The 17,638-nt window shown below is 38.8% G+C and overlaps 1 protein-coding gene across 3 annotated transcripts in view; it reads left to right on the top strand.

Moving 5' to 3' along the window:
* The window catches only part of mppe1 (metallophosphoesterase 1), a 145,003-nt gene that overhangs the window by 83,274 nt on the left and 44,091 nt on the right, over positions 1-17,638 (top strand). For all 3 annotated transcript variants that reach the window (XR_014604427.1, XM_084102358.1, XM_084102357.1), the window contains exons 6-8: positions 1,624-1,692; positions 1,861-1,983; positions 2,789-2,929. Coding sequence is in view for 2 of the 3 variants with exons in the window: in XM_084102358.1 (XP_083958484.1) it covers positions 1,624-1,692; positions 1,861-1,983; positions 2,789-2,929 (333 nt within the window). In the remaining variant the exon portion in view is untranslated. The remainder of the gene's footprint in view (positions 1-1,623; positions 1,693-1,860; positions 1,984-2,788; positions 2,930-17,638) is intronic.

Here is a 17,638-nt window from a genome sequence, read left to right as displayed (position 1 = left end):
ATACAAATAAATACAAATGATAAAGGACATTAAGATAAATACTTGTAGACTTACTTGTGGAAGTTTTGAGCTACAAACAATAACTTTACACTTATTTGAATTGACCTGTGACATCCTATGACATGCAGTAATTCTAAATTGAAATGTTTATCATAAACCACATCTTATGATCACACATAAAATAAAACAGTAAAAATAATAATAAAAATAATTTTTGGACTTCTCTGTGAGTCTAACAGTAAGAGGGAGTTTCCTTTAAAAGCTAGTTCCTTTTGGCACGATTATGCACTGCTGTAACCTGTTTCATAATACTGTAGCTATCAGTGAAGATTTAAGATTAACATTGCTATGAAAACCACATCAGGGCTGTATTTAAAAAGAATGTTATCTTGCCACTATCTTAGCTAGGAGTTTTAGCTTAAAGCCTATTCACAAAACTCATAAGAGCAAGTGTTACTAAGCAACTCTTAATATAAGAGTAAGGCACGGTTGACCTTGTTACTATGGAGAATGCCACTTTTTCTGAGCATGCTCCTACGGCTAATTCTATTCAGTTTCCCTCACTCAATTAAAGTAATGCATATAGCGATGAATAATAATACAGAACCGCCAAAGATAAGACAAAGAAAGCCAAACTGGAGTAACTGCACTTAAAATACCCTTGCGATACAGGTGATTCCTTTTTAAAAAGTCAATGTCATTGTAATATTCCACTATATTTATTTGGTTGTGACACGTATGTCACGGTTCATCGATCCTTGTGTTCATTTTGTGTATCTGTTGGTTGTTGTGGGGTCTGAGTGTGTAGTGCTTGTTTGTTGCTTAGTAACCAGCTGATCACTTAATCAGTCCGCAGCTGCAGCTAGTTACTTCTGTTGTTAGCTGCCTATATCTAGCGGGAGTGATTATTGCTTGGTGTCGGTCGTCACTCTTGTTTGTGCTCTCTTACCCATTTCCGGTGCCTGAGATTCCTTACGGAGTTATTTCCTTGATCTCGTCTGTGTTTCCAGACTTCTGGAGATCTTTTGGAGTTCTCTTCATCCAGTTCCAGTTTGGCATCCGCGCTGGGTTTATTCATATCACTCATCCTCTCCTGTGAATTTGTATCCTGGTTGCCCGCCTTCTATACATGGTGTTTTGAGTATAATCACTGTTTCAACCTGTCTTCAATAAACTGCTTGCTTGCATTTGGATCTACGACTCTCATTCTGACAACGTATTGACAACAGGAGCCGTGCTACGGATCGTTTCTGATATTCTCTTATTAAAATTCTCTTATAAAAATTCTTATTAAAATTTTATTCTTCGTTAAAATCCCTTGTGAATTTCTATTAAAAGACAAATGTACTTGTCCTAAATTTAAGACTTAAGCTGTCTTAGATTTAGGAGCTACTTTTAGCGTTAAAATCCCTTGTGAATTTCTATTAAAAGACAAATGTACAAGTCCTAAAAAATTAAGAGCGACACACCCCTAATTATTAAGAGTTGCTCATAAATTTCCACATTAGGATCAATTTTTAGCCTTAAGATTTTTTTTTTGTGAATATGTTATGAATTTGTGAAAATGTTGTGATGTTGACTGATTCTATTGCGGTTGTTCTTGTGTACTTTTAACTCTGTTAGGGTTCACAGCATGATGGCCAGTGCAGGGACACAGAGAATTTTGCCCCAACAGCGCCTGTTCTACTACAGGTGAGATAGTGTGCATTTTTCTGTATATATCACAATAACCAAAATTATTTTTTATTATTCACATGTAGTTGTAGTAAGGTATAGTATTTTATGGTATTTCTAATAAGTGCATTTCTTTAGAAATTGCAGTATTTTCTTCACTGTAATAATGGCATTGATGTTTCCTAGCATTACCCTCTGTATAGAGTGAGTGATGCTATGTGTACAGGTGTAGACGCAGCCCCTCTGGATGAACGGTACCAGCTGTTTCGGGAACGTTATGATGTTATATCTAAGAATGCCTCCAAAAAGGTAAAAACAAGATGCTCAGTAAGCACAAACACAAGCAGTGTTGGGAGTGTTACTACTAAAAGTAATGCGTTACAATATGGTGTTACTCCCCCCAAAAAATAAATAAATAATTTGTTACTTTTTTATGGAAAGTAATGCATTACATTTGCGTTACTTTCTCACCTTAGTTAGCTGTGGCTCTCACTTATCTGTTTTAGACCAATATAGTGTTATGCTGAGCTTGCTTGTTTAAGACTATATCAGACTCAAGCCCGTAATTAGGTTGTCACTCCTGAAACTTTGTAGTATACATAGCTGTTGGTCTTCTTAGCAGCATGAAAAACAAAACTTTTAATGAAATTGTGAATGAAATATATACAGCAAAAAATGCTTGGCTGTCAATTGCAAAAATAGTTATAATCAAAGAAACAGACTACACTGCACAGTGAATATCTTATTTACTGTGTCTACACTTTATTTGTCATAATTAGAACATTTGTGAGTGTGTAGAACTTGGTTAGTGAGCCGGATATGGTGACACGTGAAGCTTTCCAAAATCATATGTTTTATCTGATTGTTTGAAATCTATACAACTTCTGGGAGTCAGGGTGCACGTTTATATCAAACCATGTGCAAACGAATGATCGCTTTTGAGGAAAAGCTGCATTTGACAAAGTCTTGAGGATCATGGCATCAACTCTTTCAAAGATTTTCAGATGTTGTTGATTTGAGGGACTTGAAGTACACTCTATATCAAGTTCTTGACCAGAATAAGCCAAAAACATTAATATGAATAATAAAAGCAAACAATCTTCTTCAATAACAGCTCTTGTGGTGGTTCAAGCCCCGCCTCATTCTGAGTGGCCACACTCACAATGGCTGTGAGGTACTGCATGAGAAACTCTACCCTGAGATCAGTGTCCCGTCCTTCAGTTGGAGGAACCGCAACAACCCCAGCTTCATCCTGGTAATTAAAGCATGAGTTTTAATTTTGTTCATCCTCATGTCGCTTCAAAGCTATAGGTTTTATTTTCCATGGAACACAAACAGAGATGACCGCATTGCACTGACCACATAATGGTTATGTTGAAGTAAACCCCAGTATGGTAGCAGCCAATAAAAAAGAATGAATAATTAATCAGTCGTTTCATTTCATCTGTCAGAGCATGACCATATCAACACCCTTTCACATAGTGCAAAGTTAAACCCTGCTAGACCAGATAGATAAGAAAAAAATGCATCAAATCGGGCAATATGGCTCTATATCAGCATGGCGGTGATTACCTACATTCTCAACAGAGGACTGAATCTCAGGGTGCTTTCACACTTGGTTTGAATGCCTGGTCTGAACCCAAATTCGATTGCTCACCCTCCCCCTGCTGGATTGTGTTCACACTGTATTGTTTGATTTGCAGCCGTTGCTTGATGGTAAAACAATAAAGGCGAAGCCGTCAAAATGCTTTGCGTTTTTTGCTTTGCTTACAAAGTGTAGATTAGCACATAATGGCACTTCTGTCTATTTGCCCCAAATGTACTGCAAATGCTCTAAAGAATGCGGGAGACCATTTTTGCTGAAGCTGAGCAGAAATTAGGGTAACACTTTATTTTAAGATGACGTAGTTACACATTACTACATGTACTTACTATAGTAATAACAGTAAATAATGCGTAATTACAGGTAACAACCCTAAACCAAACCTAAACCCTAACCATAACTCTACAGTAAGTACATGTAGTTAATTAATATTACTTAGTCAAGTCAAATCACCTTTATTTATATAGTGCTTTTTACAATACAGATTGTATCAAAGCAGCTTCACAGTCATAACATGAAATAATACAACAAAGTTTGTTTCTAGAAGAAAATTGCGTCATCGTCCACCTTAAGTAAGGCCGATCAATAATATTGTTGAATATTAAATGTCCCCAACTAAACAAGCCAAAAGCCAAGGCAACAGTGGCAAGGAACCAAAACTCCATCAGGTGACAGAATGGAGAAAAAAACCTTGGGAGAACCCAGGCTCAGTCGGGGGCCAGTTCTCCTCTGGCCAACGAGCGAACAGTATATGATTATGATCCAGGCAGCATTACAGGTCAGAAGTCAGATTGGTCGTGTCGATGAGGCCTTCACAGGGCTGATGAGGCTGACACTTCAGGGATGCGTCATGGATGGGTCCAGGTGCAGGTCCACCATCTGATCTGGATACGGCCGGGATCCAGCTGACTTCAGTAAACAGGGAGGGACTAGTTGACACTTCAGGACTGCGTTGTCATCATGTCCAGGCGCAGGTCCTTCATCGGATCTGGATACGGCCTGGATCCGGCGGACTGCGGTAAACCTCGGATAAACAGAGAGACTAATATTAGCGTAGACGCCATCCTTATTATGATGTAACAAGTACATCAGGATTTATGGGGAGTGTTCCCGGTTCCGGCTGACCTAAACTATGCAGCCTAACATTGAATTATAAAAGTCTATAGTGTGTTATGTGTATGCTAAGTCAAAGAGATGTGTTTTTAGTCTAGATTTGAACTGACAGAGTGTGTCTGCTTCCCGGACAATGTTAGGAAGATTGTTCCAAAGTTTTGGTGCTAAATAGGAAAAGGATCTACCACCAGCAGTCGATTTTGATATTCTAGGTATTATCAACTGGCCGGAATTTTGAGATCGCAATAGACGTGAAGGACTATAATGCGTTAAGAGCTCGCTCAAGTATTGTGGAGCTAAACCATTTAGTGCTTTGTAAGTGATCAGCAATATTTTAAAATGTATACAAATTTTAATAGGAAGCCAATGCAGTGTTGACAGAACCGGGCTAATATGGTTATACTTCCTGGTTCTAGTAAGAACTCTAGCTGCTGCATTTTGGACCAGCTGTAATTTGTTTATTAAGCGTGCAGTGTAACCACCCATAATAGCATTACAATAATCTACCCTTGATGTCATGAACACATGGACTAATTGTTCTGCATTATTCATTGACGGCATATGTATCATATATTTTTAAGATGAAAGAATGCGGTTTTACAGATGCTAGACACGTGACTTTCAAATGAAAGATTGGTATCAAAGAGCACACCCAGGTTCCTAACCGAAGACGAAGGTTTGACAGAGCAGCCATCAAGGCCATGTCCACACTAATACGTTTTCGTTTAAAAACGTATCTTTTTCTCTCCGTTTTGGCCTTCCGTCCACATTGAGACGGCGTTGTAGTGTGGACTGTGAAACCGGTGGTATTTAAAAACGATGACGTAAATTTAGTCATGTGAGGCATATTGTATAGGGATGGCCCGATACCGATACTGGCATCGGGGATCGGGCGATACTGTCCTCATATACTCATACTCGTACTCATAAAAATTCGCTGATACCATGCACCGATACCACGTACATTTTGCGAGCACATCCCTTTAAACAGACATCAGTGGAAAGTTTGTTCAGTCGGATGTCAATGGCAAAGAAAATAAAACGAGGCATGTAGCTTATTAACGTTAACTGACGAGAGAGAGAGAGAGCGAGCGCACTTCTGTTGAATGCTCTTGATTGCTGATCGTTCACTCAGCACGTTATTTGGATGAAAACTAAATCGTATATGTAAGTAAAGTAAAACATGAACTGTTACCTGATTGAAGTATAACGAGTGGTTCCCTACATTATTACAGGACGTGTGCAGGTCAAGAAGTTCCATGAACACAAACATCCAAAGCGCGCGCCCCGCAAACCAGTGTCTCAGCGCGCGAATACTGAATTAAATTGTCTTTCACGTCTTGCGCTTGTACGGACGAATTCCCACAAAATTATGTAATAAAGCCAGTCTTGGCGAGTATCCTATAGTAAACAAAGTCGTTTATATCTCAAATGAACGTAGTAGCCATGTCAAATGCGGTCCGTGCCTGTTATGGGCTATTCACTTTCACACTGTTGCTAAAAATATTCTACATTGCACACTCTTCATATCACAGTCCTGCAAAGATGACACAGTTTACTCACATTTGCTGTCCTGCAGTAAAACATGAGAGCAGTTGCGTTTTAGACCAAACGTGACTGCGTGCGACCTGGACCGCATCAGTGAATGGTGAGATATTTTACTAAATAAAATTATCCTGTCAGAAGAATTGCGCGATAACTTCATTATTTATTTTTCCATCTGAATCATGTCAGTGATCTTTTGTGGGGTTTTACGCATGCGCAGTAAAGGTGAATTTAGCGTTTTCAGGCGTTTTTCAAAAGTTTCTCATCCACACTGAAACGTCCGAAAACGCCTGAAAACGCTAGTGTGGACGGATAGCGTTTATAAACAAAAACGCCGTTTTCAAATGTATCCGGATTAATGTAGACGTAGCCCAAGTGTTAGACAGTATTCTAGATTATTACGTGAGGACATTTGTCCAATAATTAGAATCTCTGTTTTTTCAAAATTAAGTAGTAGGAAGTTGCTAGTCATCCAGTTTTTATATCAGCTATGCATTCTGTTAATTTTGTGAATTGGTAAGTTTCGTCAGGATGTGAAGAAGTATAGAGCTGCGTATTATCAGCATAACAGTGAAAACTAATGCAATGCTTCCTAATGATATCTCCTAAGCGTAGCATACACAGAGTGAACAGCAACGATCCTTGTACTGAGCCTTATGGTACACCATACTGAACTTGTGATCGATAAGACATCTCTTCATTTACTGCTACAAACTGATAATGGTCAGGTAAGTATGATTTAAACCATGCTAATGCAATTCCACTAATGCCAACACAATTTTCGAGTCTATTTAAAAGAATATTGTGGTCGATAGTGTCAAATGCAGCACTAAGATCGAGTAACACTAATAGAGAGATACAACCACGATTGGATGATAAGAGCAAATCATTTGTAACTCTAATGAGAGCAGTCTCAGTACTATGGTACGGTCTAAATCCTGATTGAAAATCCTTGCAGATATCATTTCTTTCTAAAAAGGAACATATTTGTTTAGATACTGCCTTTTCTAGTATCTTTGACAGAAAAAGTAGATTCGAGATCGGCCTGTTGACTAATTCTGTAGGATCAAGTTGTGTTTTTTTAACAAGCGGTTTAATCATAGCCAGCTTAAAAGTTTTTGGTACGTATCCTAATGACAAAGATGAATTAATGATATTAAGAAGAGGATCTATGACCTCTGGAAGCATCTCTTTCAGTAGCTTAGTCGGTATAGGGTCTAACATACATGTTGTTGATTTAAATGATTTAATGAGTTTAGCAAATTCTTCCTCTCCTATAGCAATGAATGAATCGAATTTTTCCTTAGGGAGACTACAGTGCACTCCCTGATGCGATACTGTAGTAGACGGTTGCATAGTTATAATTTTCTTCCTGATATTATCAATCTTATTTCAGTCAGGACCACTTCGCCAAGTATGGATAAAAAGATTTATTGCGATAATATAGCATACAGTTAGTGTTGGCGGTATGGTTCTGTTCTGGGCAAAACTCCCACGCCTGTCCATGCAGCTATGCCTGGACAGAGCGGGAGAGCAGCAAGGCAAAACCCCCAAAACAACCATATAAGCCGATACCCCCCCAACACAACTGAAGCATTTGAATGGTCCATAACGTGAATGTTGGCATAGGCCTACATAATTATTTTTATTTAATATGGGAAGCGTCGGCCGAAGCTCAGCGAGCGAGGATGTGCGACAGCGAGTTGCTTGAACTGCTTAGAGTTTTTCGTAAAAGGGGGAAGCATACAACCCTAGCGGCTGCAATTCTATAGCCTATCTCCAATTTAGTGTTTGCGTTACATACTTGCCTTAAGGGGGAAGCATCACCCCTGGCTGAGTAATTTAGGATGCAACAAGCGTGCTGCTTAGGCGAGTGTGTAACGAGTTAAGTGTATGGTTAATGTATATATCCCGTGAATGATTGTATCGTGTAAGCATCGCCTCTGGTAACGAAGATGCGCAAGCGTGTCTCTTGAGCTGATTAATGTGAATTATGCAAGCTTAAAGGGGGAAGCATACACCCCTAGCAGCAGCCAATTACTACAAGCTTGTATATGCATAATACGAATGGCCATCCGGCAGGGGAAGCAAAAAAAAATTGTATTAACAAAGCGTCGGTAAATGGCAACGTAATGATAGAATTACAACACGAACGTTTAGTGGTGAGGGGGGAGAATGGAGAAATCATAGATTTAGACAGATTCCATAGATTTTTGAGCATCTAAAATGTCCTTCAGTCCAGGACGAACGTAACGTTCGTATGCGCCAGAAGACCATCTTCCCAGAGCTTTGTGTATGAACCATTGTGACAGAGGCCACTGATGTAGCTGCTCCGATGCGAAAGGAGTGCGACGTGTATTGCTCAGGTGAAAGGCCGCAGGATTGGCAGACCAAGTGAAGACGAGCGGCGAACCAGGTTCTGGACATGGCTTTTCCCGCCTCAGTGATGAATAGAGGTTCATCGGGATGAGCATGAGGGCGATAACTCAGATACCGGGACATGGAATGAAAAGGGCAGAAATCTGTGTTAGTACGAGCAATGGCAATTGAAATACCTTTAGATTCTTTATCAGACTTTGAATGTTTAAGAAAAATGGAAAAAAAAATATTGTCAAAAGTGATATCAGACAATGTGAGATCGTGAGAGGGATCAAAATGGTTGTTACGTGTAGTGAATTCACCCACCCTGAGAAAACCATAAAAAGCACATAGAAAAGCTGCTTCCAAAAGTGAATCCACATAAGGACTGAAGCAACCCTGTCTCAGTTTAACAACCAGTTTTTTAACAAGAAAGAAAGTAAGAGGAAGGCGTTTGTCTTTGCCTTTTGGCGCTTCTTTTTTGATGCCATCAAGCAGCAGACGGATAGATGGATGCCCCAAAAGACTGCAGACTGATGGATCCAAGCATCTTAGATGAAACTGAATGCCTGAAATCTGACTTTTAATGGAGGAGGGCTGCATTTTTTTTAGCTAAATGACAATGCATTATATAAGAACATACAATAGCAATGTTAACAGGCAAGAGCGAAACTGAAAATGTTAAGCAAAAGGTTGAAAATCGAACCCAAGCAGAGTCATACACTTTTAATGTAGAATTGGCTAAACCGGATCTCATGTACAGAGAAGCTGCGGAAAGATAAGACTGCAGTGTGGAGTTTAGTCAAGAACCGTCAGGGCGAATGCTGGGCAAGGCAGGCTCGAAGGAGAGGCATCTGGGCACATAGTTTTGAACTCCTGAAATTTAAAACGAGACAGACAGTCAGCTATTTTATTGTCGAGGCCGGGTATGTGAGCAGCGCGGGGAGTAAAATTGCAGATAATGCTTGTCCACATGAGACGCCTCAAAAATTTATTAATGAAGGGAACTGAGGAGCGCCCTTTATTAACCCTGAGGTCGGCGGGCGCGTTTTGCTGGATTTTCTCCACATTGTAGCACTATAAACTTAAATTACTCCGTCATTTATGGTCATACAGAAAAAAGAAATATAAAAAAAGAATCTGTGATATTTCTACTTTTGTATGTATCCACTTACAATCAAATCAAAACATTGTGCTTTTGTAAAATAAAGAAAATAAACAGGGTGTGCGTTCTGCCTCTCCGTCGCGGTGAACTTTTTTTTCTTGAGCACGTCTATAAACTGAAACCAAACTCAGCGAATACTTGTCACATATTTATGAGCCATATACCTTTATAAACATTTAAGTGTGTACTTTTAAATGATCGGATTCAAACTGAAAGCAAATATTCTCTGTTTAAGTAATTTGTATAAAACCAACAAGATGTCCAGCTTCTCAAACGCTTGCTCATTATATTTAATTTGGCCACGCCCACTCGCGCAAAAGAGATTCACATGCAAATCTCCACATGGAACGCGATCGCGCTCATTACCTCAAAAACAAAACACCAAAACACTTCAAAAGTCTCTGCTTTTAGACGCACCTAAGCTTACATTGGATTTACCTCAGAAGAAGAAGAACGCGATTTGAAGATAAGAAAGATGTAAGGTAAGAAATTCTTACATATTAGTTTGTTATTGTTGAGTGAATTTCACATTGCAGTTGAACTGTTGCTAGATATATGGTGAATATTATAATATTTAGACCCGTGTTTACTGTTACTATGTTTGTGGATATCTGCTCAAACGTAGATATGTATATGGTAACCATAATGTTTTATATTTGAGCGCGATCGCGTTTGAATGTATCATATTTTGGATCGTGATCGCGTTTGAATGTATCATATTTTGCAGCGCGATCGCGTTTGAAAAGCAAAACGGCTTCATGTTTTTACTATTATCTCATTTCATATCATCATAATGAATGGAAACATTTGAAGTAACATGATAATCAATATATTTTTCTCTAGCTTAGTTGTTACTGAAATCTTTTGGAAGATTTATACTGCTATAGGTTATTGTTATTATTATTTTATCCAGCACTGCGCATAGCTTATGCCTACAAGGCACAACAAACCTGGTGTTCATTATATTATATATTGTTGGAAACATTTGTGTGTGTGTGTGTGCGTGTGTGTGTGTGTGTGTATTCTGTGAATTTTAAAAAGCAATTTTAACCAGAAAAATCGAAAATGTATTCCCAAAATCGTGCAGGCCTTTCTCTTGATATCAGTACGTTCACTTTTTTTTTTTTCAGGGCCCAGGTGCCACTGAGTCCTGCTGACTTCAACATTCACATGAGTCTCTGTACATGAACATGGTAAAGTGAAAATCAAACACCTTGGAAATGAAAGGTATGTACAATGTTTTTAGGAATGGCACAAAGGTCCATAAATAAATCCAAACAATTTAAAAGCCATTTTTTTTTAAATCTCCTCATTCATTGTGCAAGTTTGCTAAGAATGACAGGGCCTGATAGCTCCTAATAGGGCCGTTAGGGGAGGGTCTTTGTCTTTCTCAGGTGTGAAAACAATACATATTAATGACCTCCCGCATAAAGCTTTGTCACACAAAACCCGTCGTAAAGTTTTTAAATCAATATATTGTCTTATCTGAATGAGCAGTCAGGGTGATTTTCACATAGTTTTAGAGTAAATATTCTAGGCTACGTCATACAATTTTCAAAAGTCTTGTGAAGAAATAATCAGTATGGGTTTCATGGCCTTATTTCAGTGAGATTTTTTTTTTGTATTTTCACAAACCACGCATAAATGTCATTATCTCAAAACTACAAACTTTTACATAAATGCTGCTGATATATTATTGTAGCAGAGTTTGTGCTGAATACAGTGTAATTAGACTTAAGCCATGAAAATGTCACAAGTAACAGAAATAACCACAAATGTCAGAGCATGTCAGAACACCTCCAGGGCCCAGAAAACAGCTCAGGGCCCAGAAAACAGCTCAGATCCCAGAGGGTTTTAAATTGTTTGGATTTATTTACAACACAACATAATCCAAAGATACACAACAAATGCCAAAAAGCACTTATTGAAAACAATGATCCAAAGACAAAGACCTTTGTGCCATTCCTAAAAACATTGTACATACCTTTCATTTCCAAGGTGTTTGATTTTCACTTTACCATGTTCATGTACAGAGACTCATGTGAATGTTGTAACCCTCAGAGGGTTAAAGGTTTCTTTCAAAATATTAATACATCGATCGGGTTTAGATTTTGGGTAGTCCACGACCAAAAACTTGTCTAACAAATGAATTACGAAAGGCAGCTTATTTTCATTTAAAAGAATCCAGCACAGCGCTTCCGATAAAGTATCATATATACGAGGACTGCTGCGGCAGCCGAAAGTAAGTCTAACGGAATAAAACATTTTTTTACGCCATTGAACTCCGAAGAGGTGCCACTGGGATGGGTGAAGCGGCATGCTTTTAAATGTGTCGACAATGTCGGCTTTGCCCAGCCAAGCGCCCTTACCAGCTGATTTAACCCTCTGGGGTCTGAGCTGTTTTCAGGCCCTTGAGGTGTTCTGACATGCTCTGACATTTGTGCTTATTTCTGTTACTTGTGACATTTTCATGGCTAAAGTCTGATTACACTGTATTCAGCACAAACTCTGCTACAATAATATATCAGCAGCATGTATGTAAAAGTTTGTAGTTTTGAGATAATGACATTCATGCGTGGTTTGTGAAAATACAAAAAAAAATTCTCACTGAAATAAGGCCATGAAACCCATACTGATTATTTATTCACAAGACTTTTGAAAATTGTATCACGTAGCCTAGAATATTTGCTCCAAAACTGTGAAAATCACCCTGACTGCTCATTCAGATAAGACAATATATTGATTTAAAATTTGTACGACGTGTTTTGTGTGAGAAAGCTTTATTCGAGTAGGCGTGATCATATCATTAATATGTAAGCTTTTCACACCTGAGAAAGACAAAGACCCTCCCCTAACGGCCCTATTAGGAGCTATCAGGCCCTGTCATTCTGAGCAACCGTGCACAAAGAATGAGGAGATTTAAAAAAGAATGGCTTTTTGATTGTTTGGATTTATTTACAACACAACATAATCCAAAAATACACAACAAATGACAAAAAAGCACTTATTGAACACACTGATCCAAAGACAGAGACCTTTGTGCCATTCCTAAAAACATTGTACATACCTTTCATTTCCAAGGTGTTTGATTTTCACTTTACCATGCTCATGTACAGAGACTCATGTGAATGTTGAAGTCAGCAGGACTCAGTGGCATCTGGGCCCTGATAAAAAAAAAGAAAAAAAGTGAACATACTGATATCAAGAGAAAGGCCTGCATGATTTTGGGAATAAATTTTACATTTTTCTGGTTAAAATTGCTTTTTAAAATTCACAGAATACACACACACACACACACAAATGTTTCCAACAATATATAATATAATGAACACCAGGTTTGTTGTGCCTTGTAGGCATATAGGCTATGCGCAGTGCTGCATAAAAAAATAATAACAATAACCTATAGCAGCCTATAAATCTTCCAAAAGATTTCAGTAACAAATAAGCTAGAGAAAAATATATTGATTATCATATGTTACTTCAAATGTTTCCATTCGTTATGATGATATGAAATGAGATAATAGTAAAAACATGAAGCCGTTTGGTGCGTTTTGCTTTTCAAACGCGATTGCGCTCCAATATGAAACATTATGGTTACCATATCTACGTTTGAGCAGATATCCACAAACACAGTAACAGTAAACACGGGTCTAAATATTATAATATTCACCATATATTTAGCAACAGTTCAACTGCAATGTGAAGTTTATGCAACAATAACTAACTAATAATTAAGAATTTCTTACCTTACATCTTTCTTGTCTTCAAATCGCGTTCTTCTTCTTCTGAGGTAAATCCAATGTAAGCTCAGGCGCGTCTTCCAAACTCGACGAAAAGCAGAGACTTGTGAAGTTTTTTCGTGCTTTGTTGTTGAGGTAATGAGCGCGTTCGCGTTCCATGTGGAGATCTGCATGTGAATCTCTTTTGCGCGCGTGGGCGTGGTCAAATTAAAAAATAATGAGCAAGCGTTTGAGATACTGGACATCTTGTTGGTTTTATACAAATTACTTAAACAGAGAATATTTGTTTTCAGTTTGAATCCGATCATTTAAAAGTACACACTTAAATGTTTATAAAGGTATATGGCTCATAAATGTGTGACAAGTATTCGCTGAGTTTTGTTTCAGTTTATAGACGTGCTCAAGAAAAAAAGGCAGAAAGCACACCCTGTTTATTTTCTTTATTTTACAAAAGCACAATGTTTTGATTTGATTGTAAGTGGACACATACAAAAGTAGAAATATCACAGATTCTTTTTTCATATTTCTTTTTTCTGTATGACCATAAATGACGGAGTAATTTAAGTTTATGTTGCTGCTATGTGAAAAAAATGCAGCAAAACGCGCGGGCGCGTTTGTCGACCCCAGAGGGTTAATGAATTGAATGGCATGATCTACTGAAGCATAAAAAAGAGAAAAATTAGGAAGAGGAATCAAACTGTTAATGCTAGGTACATGAATATTGTCGTGAGGAGCTGACAGATCTATTATTAGACGTTTTTTTCCTGAATATTTCCTTGTAGCTATACCTAAAGGATTAATGCGAAACACTGAAAAGGGGGAGCTATCGAAAGGGCCGATCAGATAACCTTTCTTGACCTCTTTTGCCAATAAACTGTCGACTACTTCGGGTTCTTTGATGGCTGATTGCAGATTATTGCAATGAAATGAGGTTGTTGGGAGAAATGTTAAACCTGCTAAAAAACCTTGAATGAGTCCAGTTATTAAATAATGCACAAAACAGCGATTGGGATGCTTTTTTAAAGCTATATATCTTGATATATGTATTCTCCGAGGACATACAGACTTGGGATGTCCGCCTCCGCAATAACTGCAAGCGTGAATAAACTTACAATTAGAAAATCTACACAGATTTTCATTGAAGTTAAAGCACATAGGGGTATGAATCACTTGGGTAACCTTTTCGGCTGCTTCGTCTTTAGGAACATGGCCTGTCGGAGTTTTAGCACTTCTCGGGCACAGAGAAGGGGTATGCGCTAAAGAGCCACACAATGAACAAGATAAAGCGCGGTGACCTGTAAAATGCCTGCTTATTAAAGCCAAATCTACTACAGACCAGTCCAATCTTTGGTTGAACCGCTGAATGTACATTGCTGCCTTAGCAGAGAAAGATTTATGGTGCTCGTAGAAAAGAGTCCCACCGTAGGTCATAGCGAGGTCTGAGATAATGGCTAAATAAGTGTCTAGTTCTGATCTGCGCTCTGGATTGACTTCACATATTAGGCCTATGTCTCTGAAGACTCCGAAAGCCATGTTAAACTCAGGCATGGTTAGACAATTAGACAATTATACATCTCCACAGTCAACAATGCCCTTATCTTGGCTCTCTGAGCACAGCAGGATTTTTACCAGATTAATATCGTTACCTGCGAGGATCTGGGCGCGCAGCTGGGAAGAGATAGCGGCGGCCGGTGGAAAAAAGGGGGTTCCGGTGGTGGATGCTGGAAGAGCCGTGGCTAGGGATCTGCGCGGTAGTAGGAGGTCAGCAGGTCCCGTGAATGATGCTAAGAGAGCGGCGTCTGCAGCAGCAACGGGAGCCATGGGAGCAGCAGGCATAGATGAAGTTGAAGGCTGATTTTCCAAGGCTTGGATCCTAGCGTCTAAGCTGGTGAGGGAAAATTGAATGTTCTGAAGCGCTGAAAGCACGGGATCCTCTGTAGATGTGGTGTTGCCAGAACTCTGATCTATTCTTTTCTTCTGGGCCGGTGGGTTAGTGGAACGAGAGGGGTGCTTTCGTTTGGCAGTAGCTTTCCTGGATCCAGATGGTGTTGGAGTCGATGGGGTTGCGGGCGTTTCTGGAATGTTTTCCAGGAAGAATTGGAAGAGTTCTTCATGACTGATTCCAAGAGGAGACTGAATGTTGTGGTTGTACAGCGTCGTGAGAATTTTCTCAACAGGCCAGTCGGCTATAACGAGCAGAGGAGTAGATTTGTTGGCCAGACGCGAACTTCTCCGTACACTCTGGGCGTTGTCCGGATCTAAATCCTCACTGGCGTTTTCTAAGAAAACTTGTTCTTCGTCTGAATCCAGATCGGACATGGTGAGTAATGTAACTACAAATGCTAAAAATAGCAGTTTCCTCATTGCCAAAGTTTTATTTTAATTTGCAGCCATGCAAGTTTAGATGCGAGCAGCAAGCTATGTGGGAAATGCTGAAGGAGTGTGAGATTTAAGTGTGCCGCTGAGATAGATGTCGACACCGGATTGGACCACGTCATGAACAGCTGATGTGGGCTTGGCTGACGTGGCCTGCCTGAACTAGCGCAATGCTTGATAAGTGAAGAAGTTCATAAAGTCATTACTGCTGTGCTGCTTAGAAACTTCTGGGCTTGAAGCTTTATTTTTCGTTAGTTTAGCCACTGTTTCAAATAAATACCTAGGGTTTTGTTTATCTTCTTCTAATAGGGTTGAAAAATAAGCAGATCTAGCAGTTTTTAAGGCCTCTCTGTATGCAATCGAGCTCTCTTTCCATGAAATGCGAAATACCTCTAGTTTTGTTTTCTTCCAGTTGCGCTTCATTTTTCTGGCTGCTCTCTTAAGGGTTTAGTATACTTAGTACTTAGTACTATTTGAGTAATTACAATATAACTACATCACCTTAAAATAAAGTGTAACCAAATATAGAAATAGGTAGTAAACCAAAATGCCTATTACCGCTGCATTTTCCACCGCCACAGTGTTAAATACAACCCAGTCACATGTGACACTCGTTCATGAGTTCACACTTCACACCAAGGGCTATATCTATAAATAGATAAAAGATAACGATAAAGATATAGCTCTACACCAAAACTACAACGATAATGGCACAGAGAAGCGATATCGTTGGAATCACTTTCAGAACAATTTTATGCAGCTGATGAACGATAAAAAACATTGACAGCTAATCAGAATCCACCCTGCTGTAACGAGCTTGAGCATTTAAAGTGACAGACAAGCATACCTTTAGAATAAAAAGAACAATATCGTCCTCTGGTGTGGACGCTAATATAGTTATTTTTATAGTTATCGTTCTTGGTGTGAACAGGCCTTAAGGCTGTAATTGTGAAGTTTTTAATTGTAAATGAAGATAAAATAATGAAATAAATTATAACACTATATATAACAATATATTATATACTGTAGATATAATAATAATAATAATAATAATAATAATAATAATAATAACAGTAGCCTAAAAGTAATATAACATTTTATTGCTTATTGTTCCGGCATTTGACTACAGTGAAATAATACAGTGACGGCAGTGCATGAAGTGTGCTTACATTTTACTGTACAGTACTAGTCAGTATTTTAGATTATTACACGAGGTGTGCATTATGCCAAAAAATAAATAAAACAGCAGAAAAGGTCGATTTTTAGGTGGGTCTAGATGGGAACAGTGATATACTGTAGCCTAGTTTTCTAGTCAATATTGCGACCAAATTATACTGCTCCAAAAAATTAAGGTAACACTCAAATCACACATCGGATCTCAATGAATGAAATATTAAATTTGATAAAAATATTCAAATCTTTATTTATATACATTCTATAATTTAAGAACAAAATTATGTGACAACAGTCAATGGAAACCAAAATCATCAACAAAAATCAAGATTCAAAATCATACCAAAAATCAATGTAAAAAACTGAAGTTACAGGCTGATCCAACTTGCATTAAGTTCATCACAGCAACTCATAATGTAAGTCAGTATTATGAATGGCCCCCACATGTATGCACTCACATCAAGGTCTTGGCATGCTCCTGATGAGATGGCACATGGTGTCCTGGGGGATCTCCCAGATCTGGATCAGGGCATCAGTGAGCTCCTTTGGTGCCACTTGGTGGCCTCGGATGCTCAGATATATAATGTACCAGAGGTTCTCAATTGGATTTAGGTCTGGGGAATGCCTTTGTCATCTAAAAACTGCCTATACACTCTAGCCACATGAGGCCGGGCATTATTATGCACCAGGAGGAATCCAGGGCCCACTTCACCAGCATAAGGTCTGACAATGGCTCTGAGGATTTCATCCCGGTACCTAACAGTAGTAAGGGAACCATTGGCTAGCAAGGATATTCCTCCCCAGACCATTAAACCGACCATTAAACCGGTCATACTGGATGATGTTGCACACAGCATAACGTTCCCCACGGCATCTCCAAACTCTTTTACG

This window comes from Abramis brama, assembly GCF_963993115.1.
Source record: "Abramis brama genome assembly, chromosome: 24".
NCBI classification, from domain to species: Eukaryota; Metazoa; Chordata; class Actinopteri; order Cypriniformes; family Leuciscidae; genus Abramis; species Abramis brama.
This window is presented reverse-complemented; position numbering and strand designations above follow the sequence as displayed.